This window comes from Gymnoscopelus braueri (genome assembly GCF_963280865.1).
Source record: "Gymnoscopelus braueri genome assembly, chromosome: 3".
Classification (NCBI taxonomy): domain Eukaryota; kingdom Metazoa; phylum Chordata; class Actinopteri; order Myctophiformes; family Myctophidae; genus Gymnoscopelus; species Gymnoscopelus braueri.
The window spans coordinates 34,080,231-34,092,440 of record NC_137612.1 but is presented as its reverse complement, the minus strand read 5'-3'; the positions used below and the strand labels follow the sequence as shown (position 1 = coordinate 34,092,440).

At 40.5% G+C, this 12,210-nt stretch overlaps 1 protein-coding gene across 1 annotated transcript; it reads left to right on the top strand.

Annotated features, from left to right (window-relative positions):
• Window positions 1-433: 433 nt before the first annotated feature.
• shisa4 (shisa family member 4) lies at window positions 434-11,728 on the top strand. The gene is made up of 5 exons (XM_080423852.1): window positions 434-645; window positions 4,558-4,735; window positions 7,331-7,467; window positions 8,508-8,702; window positions 8,903-11,728. The coding sequence occupies exons 1-5, from the start codon at window positions 564-566 to the stop codon at window positions 8,941-8,943; spliced, it is 633 nt and encodes a 210-aa protein (XP_080279978.1). The 5' UTR covers window positions 434-563; the 3' UTR covers window positions 8,944-11,728.
• Window positions 11,729-12,210: the final 482 nt, after the last annotated feature.

Genomic DNA, 12,210 nt, shown 5'->3' with positions numbered 1-12,210 from the left:
GACCGAAAGGCTCTACTGATTACATTATTATACTAACCAGAGTTGCCATGTCCGCTTATTATAAGCGACTTGTTTTTCTGTTTTTTGGGCTTGTTTCTAAAGTGTAGTTGCTTATTTGGGCTTGTTTCCTAATGCTGTTTAAAGCAGTTTATCTCAACATTTTCATGTAAAGGAAAGTTAATATGTATTTGTCTGCGGACCCCATCTGAAAATATGTCATGCCAGGGCCCAGGGACCCCCATAGAAGATTTGTGTTGTTAAAATGTTTCAATAAATATCCCACATTTTTTTCAGGATTTTCAAAATAGCCAATGTAGGCCTATTATGTTAAAGGACGAAGGGCTCACTTCTTTTGGGCTTGTTTCCCAAGGCCCCGTTGCTTGTTTCTCTCGCAAAACCTGGCAACACTTATACTAACTATTCAGTACAGAAACACGTCCCGCTCCCGCTAGGCGTGCAATATTCTTACAGCTGGGAATAACATCATCCAGGGACCCTGCACTGTTCTAAACTGTGATCTACAGAGCTACGTTTTCTACCGGATTGCAACGTTGTGGAGGAGGATGTTGTGTATAACGGGCAACAACATGTCCCTGGTCGCTGTGGCTCTGGCGGTGCTCGTGGTCGTCCTCTCCACTTCTCAGGGTAAGAAAGAACACTGGATGCGTCCACCGTCCATATCCAGGCCGATCCGAGCCGTGCCACACACCATACTGGGTCTGGATGACTGTCAAGTTGACACGTTCCGCATCATATGGTTCCCAAACTTTTTAGCCCGAGACCCAAAGGAGAAATTTGATGTCTGCCCAGGACCCAACCTAGAGAAAATAGCAGCGACGCATTGTGAGCTTGTAGATCTTGTAGAGCTTGTTTTGCGAGTGCTTGTAGATCAACATTTTATTTTCTAATTTTTTGTAATTCTTAGATTTTTATTTATTTATTCAAAAATCATTGAATTTGTTTTCAATTTATGTTTTTTTTTTGCATTTTTGGGGGGGATTTTGAAATAATAATGAAAGAGATATTTGCTCGTGAGTCGTGACCCATGAAAATGTGTCCGCGACCCACAGATGGGTCCCGACCCAGTGTTTGGGGAACAGTGCAATAGAAGCATCCATCAGGGCCATCAGAGCCGTGGTGCCCATCCGTGCACGGGACTCCCTCTTCCTTTGGTGTTTCGATCAGGTGGGCGTGGTTGCGTCCTAAAGCGTGCAGCACTTCTGCGTCCTGTACAACCACGCCCACCTGGTCGAAACACCAAAGGAACCGGGAGTCCCCCATCCGTGCACAACGACACAAAGCTGCAACAACAAAACAAACAACACAGCTGAACAACCGTGACGTCGTCGTGCTTTCTTGCTGTTTACTTTTTGTTTTTACCAGGCCAGCGTCAGACGTTTATTTTAGGCCCGTTAACAGGTTATTGTGCATACATAAGCCAGGTATAGGCATGCATGTGTGAGTGAATTAGTATATCAGCACATATGTGACGTTATTACATGTTGTTACTGAAAAATGTTGGCTGCATTTACATCTATGTTTAGCTGAGTGGCTCATTATTTTGTGCGTGTGTGAGACATAATACCCCTTTTTTAAGAGACACTTGGCCATGATAAGCTGAATAAGCAACAAATACATTTGAAAACAGGCAACAAATAATGTGCAAAATAGGTATTTGCAAGTAATGGCACCCAAAGGCAGCATTCCAAAAGTATTCCCAACAAGAGCAAGTGGTGAGATCCTGATTAAGACAACAGAGCTGCTTAATAGCTTATCTCCTCAAGGATGCCTCAAAAAATTCTAAATACATAAATAAAGACAGATCAGCTCTTTTCAAATCAGGTTTAACTTATTATCATTATTGAAGTCAATGTTTTATCACAAAGTCAAAGACATAATCTGGCATTCTCTTGTGGGCTACAGATGAATTCTCATTGCATGAACACTGCAGTGTACATTTTAGCACCCTATATGCAGGTGCCTGGTGTGACCTATTTAAGTACATGTGGCAGTTAAGATGTTTTAGCATGCCTTCCATTCAGTATTGGGGAATGTAAAGACAATGGTGATACCATGTGCATTTAAACTGTTTTAGATAGCAGTTGCTTTTAAAGAGGAGTATATTTATTTCAAGAGTCTGTTATTCCTTTGGTCTAGGCCCACTTGATGAATATATGAGAATGTAAAATCTGGGATTCTTTAGTAGAGAATGATTTTGAAAAGGAGACTGATGATGGAAGTCTTATGATACTAACACATCCTGGCTCAGAACTCATACTTATAGGTCAAAGATTAACCCCTAATATTCTGTGGGTCCACAATGAGATCCTCCCATTAAAAGTTCAACTGGTGGTCCATGGACTACTGGTGGTCTGTGAAGGTATTGCATGTGGTCCCTGACCCTGCATTCGGTAATGTAAGAAAGTGATTAGTTTTTTCCACCATGATTTTATTTTTATGGAGAAAGTTGGACCGCATACTGTTGGTAAGTGTGTGATATGAGGACAGTGGAATTAAATACATTATCATTATCAGTGGTCAGGAGGTTGAGTATAGGCTTGTGCTTCAATTCCAAAATAATTTCAAGCTTAACTACTACAGAAGAGGATCAGCTCATTAAGATACAGTCTACAGTTTGTCAACAGGCACATGTATGAAATGCATCCCCTTGTGAAGAGCTGGATGAGTTATCAGGCAGAATTCCCAGAGCTTACAGCAAAAGCAATGCAGTGTTTGTTACCTTTTGCAACTATGTATTTATTTATTGTTGATGTCAAGCATCCTTGGGTCTCTTAGTTGAAAGGCGCTATATACATTTAAGTTATTATTTTTATTAATATAATTATTATAATTATGTATCTCTGAGTGAGATACATATTATTTCATACTGGCATATGTGCACTCACCAGTGCCACCAGGTTGTTTTTAGTCAGGATGGTGGTGGTCCCTGGCTCATAATCAGTTGAAAACCTGTGTAGCATGTTCGAGTGCTGCTCTCTGGGTGGCTGGTTTTGAGAAAGAAAAGAGATGCTCAAGGCTAGCTGGACTCTTTTGTCCGAGAATATTTGAGTTGTTAAATTGTCTGGTATTTCCATCTAAGTGGCAACGTCCTTTTAAACCAGCGAGTGCCCTGCCTGAGGCCTAACTGGCTTTCAACCACCACTCAATTCAGCACTCAATTGCAACTTCACTTTACTATCACATCACAAGTTTGGGGCTGTGAAAGAGTAGGTGAAATAATGTTTTGTACAAGCTAAAGTACACACAATAAATCATAATAAGGGAGGGGATCAAATGTCAGAACAAAACTAATGTATCGAATCACATGAACCTAACCTTCCGTCCCTATTCTGAGGGCAAACATTCAACATTCTGCAAAAATAGGAGCTCTACAAGCTCACAACACATCATAACGCGTTGTGAGCTTGTAGATCGGCGATTTTCGGTAAAAAAAAATTGGTGTGGACTAGAGGAGGAAAAGGAGTGTAACATAAAGTGATGGTGCCATGACTTAAGTTTTTGTATAATGCGTTCTGATTGTATTTGGCAAGAGAAGAAGAAAGTTGGTCATAAAGTAATGTTGCGCGTTCCTACTCGCAGCTATTTTGCTTGTGATGCCTGTGAATTCCTGATGTTGCCCCTTAGGCTTTAAGCCATACACCAGTGTTTCCTAACCTGGGGTCCGGGCCTCCCTTAGGGGGACACCAAAGATCCCTGGGGGGTGGCGTGAGACCTTATCTATTTGGAGGTATTCCAAAATGTGGCACAAAATCATGACTTGCTTTCATCCACTCAATGTGATATCATTCCAACTCTTATATTTTAGGAAAAAATAATCAAAACGTTTCAAAAATAGCAAAGATACTTTATAGAAGATCTACAAGTTCATGTCACGATGCGACATGTTGTGAGCTTGTTGATCAGCTATTTTTGCTATCCGTCATATAAGTATAAGTATAATTATAGTGCTTACACTTCTGAAGAACACAAGTGTGTGTGTGCATATGTGCACATGTGGGGAGTGGAGAGCTCCAAGGAAAAATGGTTGAGAACCACTGCTTTATACCAGTGGTTCTCAACCTTTTCAGCTTGTGACCCCCCAAAATAATCATATTTGAACTGGGGACCCCCCCCCCACCCTGACAAGCACTTGAAATGTAGGAGTTGAGGCAATGCATTTTGTTTGACTCTGTTCCACAGATAAATATTGTGAAAATAACCGATCTAAAAGCTCACAACGTCTCGCAATAGCGTTGTGCTTGTAGATCGGCTATTTTCACAATCTTTTCCTTTTTCTTATATTATTTGACAATTTGGCTAATGTTTGACCAGTTTTGATAGTATAGTTTGTTGATTACTTTTGACGCAGTAATGGATCTTTTTCTTTTCTTTTCTTTTTGTCTTTTTGAGGTATTTAAAATTGTCACTTCACTGTCTGACTTGAACAAAATCATGTGGGGACCCCCCTGGGGGTCCCAGCCCACAGGTTGAGAACCACTGCTTTATATGCAATGTCACTTCGTTCACCTTGTCATTTTTTGTTCACTCATCGTCTAGTGAGTGCCAACGAGGACTGCCTGTGGTATGTGGATAAGAATGGCACCTGGCACAACGGCTTTGACTGTCCCCTAATCACATTCTGCTGTGGGAACTGCCACCGTCGTTACTGCTGTCTGGACGCTTTCAAGATGATCACAGAACGGGAGCAGAAACGCTGCATGCTCTTCCAGTTCAGGTAGGCACTGTCGGGAGCATGGGCCCATAATAGGGCCGATATTCAGAACAAATAACCGACATAATCTAGCTCATGTGTTCCATTTTTTTCATGTGGATTCATTGATATGCAAGAAGAAGAATTTTTTTTTTTTTTAATAATCGAATGAATTGATTAGTCTGATTAACCACTATTTTGCTCCACAATGGTGGCGTACAAAAATAGTGAAAATAGCTGATGTACAAACTCACAAGGCGTCGCATCACGTTGCCTTATGAGCTTGTAGATCTGCTATATTTACATTTTTTCTTTTAATCGTTTATAAATCAAAATTTTTATCCCGCGAATTTTTGTAACCCTTATTTTTCACCCGGTGCCAATTTTCTAAGTGATCCTGGGCGCTACACTCCCCTCACCAGCCTAGGGAGGCCAGGGCCGAGCTCATGCCTCCTTCAATGCATGAGAGCCAACTGACCTTCTTGTCACCTGACAGGGGGGAGTTTCCCCGGTAGGACGTAGCGCGTGGAAGGAACACGTTATTCCAACCAGTTCCCTTCTCCTCCATCAGGCGCCCCGGCTGTCATGGGGGAGGCGGTTTAGCGATCAGGATTACTACATGTTTTTGTGAGGGTATTAACTACCCTGAGAGACACGGGGAGAACATGCAAACTCCACACAGAGTAGGAGGCAACATTTTTAATAATCGTGATATTGATTTGGAGTCCTATCACCCAGCCCTAGTCCATAAATTGGTAGCATGCAATAATGCAATGCATCCCCTTGCTAAGTTGTAGGATATTACTAGATACTAATATATCTCGATCATGTAGTAATTGAATAATCTATTCTGCTGTTTTGTTTTTTGCATCCATGGGTATTTAAGTTTAGATCTTTACCGTAGTCGAGTGAATACAAAGTCTAATTGAATTACAATACCAAATGTATCGCAATTAAAATAAAATCTCGATCTCATTAGTGTCACAATAGTTCAATATGCAACAACTGTCACTCAAAGAGTCATATTGCCAATCAGAACAGATGTTTAATTTAAATAATTTAATTGACGTTGGTCTACAGTCATCATGCCTTCCATGAGTGGGACTCATTCCCATTAGATTCCCATCAGACTAATAGACCCTGCTCACGTCCCCACAGCACAGCATGTTCTCATTAGTTCTTCCAATACACCAGCTTAACTCTGCTTTTAATGGTGGATTGCGCTGAAGTCCCCTGTGAGCGATTGTGATAACGCTGGACTAAGCAAACTCGTACCTTGAGAGGTTGCTACTTTGCAGTTTCCTCCACAGCACTGGAAACCATCCATCACGTTAACAGCATTGACCAGGCTACCTGGCGCTTATTAACCCCAAAGGGAGATAAGATTTATGTGCAGTAGGGTCTGAAATGAAGTGACGAGGTAGTGGGCTTTGTTGTGCTAGGGGGGCTGAAATTTAGTGACGATATAGTGGACTTCGTCGTTTTGATAAGTATACACGTCGATGAGTACTGATTTAGAGAAATCGAGAGGGCAGAAGAGACGGAGACAACGAAAAATAGATGTTTCTTTAATCACATTGGGCCTTATTCACAAAGCTCTTCTTAAATTTCTACATATTTTAGTGTAGGTTTGCTACTAAGTATATAGGCCAACGTCTGATCCATGAGGCAATGTATAAAGCCTTGATTTGTGTCCAACTCATATGCAGACGAAGAATTTCACCTGTTCATAAATCAAATGCGCGTCCATGTGTGCACCATTTACATTATTCTGCACCCTGTTTAACACCATAAAAGGCAACAGGAATGTCCAATGTGAAACCAACTCGCCACGCGGTGAAAGCACTCATTAGTGCAAGTTCAATGGTGTCGCTCGTCAAAAAGAAAAGCTCACTTTTGATTGATTGATTGAATACTTTATCAACATGTTCGAAAACAGTAGGACAGTACCTACTGTTAGGAAATGGTTATGCTAAAAGGAGAACACAAAAAGACCCGGGGGGGCTTGTGTCCATTGTGGTCCATTACAAGCTACAACGCTTTGCATCGCAGTGCCTTGACAGCTTGTAGATCTGGTTCAATTGGCAAGCAGGTCCCTCGCACGATGGATCAGCTGAACTTGAAAAAAGTATTGCTCTCATGTAAATGAGAAGAAGAAAGTTTAACGTCCCAGGACCAAATACTAGGCTAATAAAGCATGGCAGGATACTAGCTAAATCATATGGACATTCTAATAACATAAGGCATTCTAATAACAGCCATGCATGGATTCTGCCACCTACGAGTGCCTCAGAACAGACATGAGTTTTGGTGTTCTTAACGAAATAATGATGAATTAGACTATGCTCGTGGAAACACTCGTATATGCGCTTTAGTATCAAATCTAAGTGAAGGCACGCTTTGTGACTGAGGCCCATTAACTTTAAAAGTCTGCTCCTTGAGCAAAGCATTTTCTTAAGAGATATATGAAGAAAAGGAGGCCGTATTTAACCACTTTCAACCTGGTGTCTCTATCTTAGGGCATAAGTGGTTGAGACTGAAGTCTGAGCTTACCTCTTCTTTACCTTTTCTCACTGTCTCTACTGTTTCTTTCTTTCTCTTTCTCTCTCTCTCTCTCAGCCCCACTAATATAGCTGGCATCGCCTCGTCCATTCTGCTGTTTGTAGCTATCATTGCTACCATGGTGTGCTGCTTCATGTGCTCCTGCTGTTACCTCTACCAGAGAAGACAGCAGAGGGGCAGGACACCGTACGATGGTAAGACACACACACACACACACACACACACACACACACACACACACACACACACACACACACACACACACACACACACACACACACACACACACACACACACACACACACACACACACTAGAGATGCGCGGATGGCCTCTCACGTCACCCGAATCCGCATTTACAAATTAATTATCCGCCCGTTATCCAACCGCAATAATTATATTATCCAATTTAAATATCCGCATCCGCACCAACCGTTTTTCCCGTATGTCAAAATATTATTATTTTCTGGTATTCCCGTTAGTTTTAGTATTAGTTGTGCGATGCGATCGGTGCTGCTCTGCTGCGCTGAACATACAGAGTCTGTATGTTCAGCGCAGCAGAGCAGCACCGGTTTAAAAAAAAAAAAAAAGACGCGCCGACATTCCATAGGCTAAATCAATGCATTTTGTGATCGCATCGCACAGAGGCTGCTCTACACACTCACACAGACACAAGCACGCATAGATTTAGCTATTTTATGGATAGATATATTAGATGTCATTAATTTATTTACCGCAATATTTCACCCGCGGTTTATCCGATATTAATTAATAATTATATTTGATTGACCCGAATCCACCCAAACTGCGGTTAACTGCGGCAACCGCGGCTAAAACCGCGCATCTCTAACACACACAGACACACACACAAACAAACAAACAAACAAACAAACAAACAAACAAACTTTTTGACCTTTGACTTTGACCTTGGGCAGGGCTATTCTGTTGCACACACGCATACACACACTTACACAGAGCTTGATTATACTCTCTATCTCCCCTCCCTGTCTTAATCCACCACTCTAACTATTCTCTATCTCTCGCGCGCGCTAACTGTCTGTCTGTCTCTCTCTCTCTCTCTCTCTCTCTCTCTCTCTCTCTCTCTCTCTCTCTCACATGTGTGCATCAAACACAAGCACTGCTTGGTTTCGCTGGCAACAATGGTCACCCCCACCCTGATGTTTTCTCCCACTGATGTATTTCTTTACAACAATATGTGTGTTGTTGACCTCTAGCCCAGCACATCCCTATGACCAGCTATCCAGTGGAGCCCATGTATGATGCCTATGGAAAACCACTGGGACCCTCCGACTACCCGCACCAAGGCTATCCAATGGCGCCCCTGTACCCTGGCATGCCCCCGCAGTATCCAATGATGCAGCCTGGGCCCTATTCTGCGTATCCGATGGCAGATCCTGGATACAGCCAGGGTAAGAGTAGCAAGGCTGCATGAATAACGTTCTTTGTGCCAAAAGATCAAATGTGATTTGTTGGCAATACTTTTTTTTTTACATAATGATAAACCATTAATCCAAAAGGAAATAATATTTCATAGTGGTGAGTCAATGTTTTCGGGAGACAACATAAAGGATATCGAAATGAACTGACTTTTTATCTGTTCCTTTTTCAGCTCCTCCACCTTACTCGCCGCCACAGTATCCCGGCCATTGATGGGCTATTGTACACACACACACACACACACACACACACACACACACACACACACACACACACACACACACGCACACACACACACACAAACACACACATACACACACAAACACACAAACACACACATACACACAATGGGACATAACAGGAAAAGCAGAGGTGACTGTATAAAAAGGAGAAGGCGAGAACACACACACACACACACACACACACACACACACACACACACACACACACACAGCTTGACTAGCAGTGGTTTGCTTGTGAAAGATAACCAGAAGCACTTTAAGGTGTTTTGTTTATTTATAACGTTGTCCTGCTTTTATGGCGTACTCGAGTGAGTCAAATTTTGGTTACCGAAACCTGATGCCTGATTCCCTCTGGTGGTTTCGCAGAGGGAATGTCACACCATCCCCAAAGTGAGGTCATCAACCAGCGCCACCAGTGCAGCATCACTGCATGCTCACTGTATGCGTTGGTGCACAGTGAGCTCAATGGCAGAGTGTTCTCTAAGGGAAGGGGGATGGCGCTCCACTTGTTAACAAGTCCCTCTTTCTTTTTTTAAGGGAAAACTTTAAATAGAACAATACCTTACCTCCTTGCCCTCATTGAATTGAAACTACTCAACTACTTTCTATGGTTTACATTCCAGGTCATCGGTCTGCATTCGTTCTGTGATATGAGATTAAATTATGTCTTTATTTCCACATTCTGTTTATTTTTCGGAATCCAATGATGCGAAAAGGGAAAACCGGCGTGTGGAGATAAGGGTTTTGTGAGGTCTGTTTGACTTGATAAGCTGGAAGGTGTTCAGCTCACAGACAGCGCAGTGCTGTGTTAATGTGTTGCTTTTGTAACATGGTACTTCTGATTCTGTGTCCAAAATCTTCTGTGAACCTTCACTGTAAGTCAACGCACTGATGTATTTTTATCTGGCAGCTCAGTCTCATCTTGTCTTCCTTACCTGACTGACATTTATTTTCCATGGAGCATGTTACCTACACTGGTCTAATGTACCATCACATGCATGTTAGTTATCAAAAATAAGGTCAACTAGAATAATCCAATATTGCCATTTATTTTTATTAGTGGAGCTCATGTTAAATGTTTATTTTCAGTAACTAGTATCGGGTCAATGGAGTTGCAGGTCACATTGCTTGATTTAAATATATATGTCCCGCCTTAACAGAGCGTCACAAAATGAGATTACTACTATTTCACTGCATATTTTGTAAATGAATACAGCTGAATATTTTATGATATTGTAACAAGTTGTTAAAGTCTTATCATTGTAACATAAGCTATCATGTTTTACTACTTAATTTTGACATCTCTTTATTCCATTACACTTAACATTATGATATAATATTTATCACCTCTTACTGTGAATGGGTTTCACCTTCTGGCCAAGCCAAAGAGCCAAGTCATTTTAGCATAAATTATTTATCTCTACTTGAGTTTGAGATAATAAGGTTTCCTCCATTGAGGTCCAAGTCTGTGATCAACCTTCTAGGTGAAAATCATTATACTGTATGTGTCCTGCTTGGCCAGAAAGTAACAACCCTGCTAATGATGCAGTTTGCGCTGATATTGTCCCCCTTGTAAAATGCTTGAATTGTAGAACATTGTCTCAAGCATGTGCTGTACAGTAAACAATGTACTACTTATATAAGTGATGCCTGGGTTATATTTATTCAGGTACAATGTTTTTAATTGGAAGATCTATGTTTTCAGTTGAAAATTGGATGTTTCAGTTGAGTTGGCTCTCTCCCTCTCTGTCTGTCTCTCTTACTTCCTCACTAATCAGCCGACAGCAAGGGCTATCTAATTATGCTCTAATAATTTGTTGGTACTTATCAGTTGGTACTTACCAGTGGTGGATTTATGTTGATTTACTCAAGTACTGTACTTGAGTACAATTTTTGTAGGTATTTTAACTTTACTTGAGTATTTCCTTTTGATACTTTATACTTTTACTCCACTTACATCTCAGAGGCAAATATTGCACTACAATTATTTGACTTTGTTAGTTTAGTAACTTTGCAGATTTAGATTAATACAAAACATGCATGAACAGATAAATTATGATGTATTATATATATATATGTATATGTATATGTATATGTATATGTTAAGCTGTCCAGCAGCACATTAAGTCATTCAAATCAGTCCCTTCTTTACAATCTGCAACATTCAAGTGATGAACATGTTAATGCACTAATGGGCCATTCTGTATTAGGAATATTTGTATGTTTGGTACTGTAAGTGTATTTTGATTCCAATACTTTTGTAATTTTTTGTATATTTACTCAAGTAAAGAAATGTAATGCAGGACCTTTGCTTGTAACAGAGTATTTCTGCATTGTGGTATTGCTACTTTTACTTAAGTAAAAAGGTACTTATTCCACCACTGGTACTTACTGCCTGTGTCTCCCTTCAGTACAAACCCATACAATAGATGCACATTTCTGTCATTAGTTTACAGCCTTAATTATTTGCCCAGTGTTTGTTTTGTATGCACAGATGTATTGAGCCTTTGTAAAGCACAAGTAGAACACTGGAATTTTGTTTTGAAGTCACTGATATAGTTTGACATACTTTTGCTTAAAAGTGTTTCTGTTTATTTGTGCTTCTGACCAACTCTATGAGTGTGTTAATGAAAATGACTGGTTGCAATATAACTGTCTCTAGATATGGCTTTTTGTCTATTGTAAAATGGATGGTATGATATTGTAATATAAACTCAGTGAAACATTTTTATTTCTATTAACATAAAAGTTTAACTTTGGAACGTAACATTAAATGGTCTGCTGTCTTTTGCTGTTTCCACATATTATGACACTGGAAAAGGGGGCCATTCTGTGTTTACGTTGTTTTGACCACTAGATGTCCTTAAATAGTCAGAGTTTTGTTAAGTTGAGTTTACATAGATGATGTATGAATGCCCCGCAGGCGTTTTAATGACAACACATCACCATCACATTGCTTCTGAAAAAGTGTTTAAAACACTAGCAGTTGTCAACAAATGATTGATTTATTTTCCACAATCTCTTGAGCCTATTAATACTATTTATAGTTCCTGTGTAAAATAATGTTATTCTGTCTTGCATTGTACATTCCACAAATGTTGGGAATATGTTTGTTCTGGGAGATTAGTTAAATAGGCAACACTCCTAAAGAAAGCTCACATATCTGACTTGGCAGCAAGTGTAGTTTAGAATTCTTAACTGTTGCCGTCGACAGAGTCATTATCAATTAAATAATTGG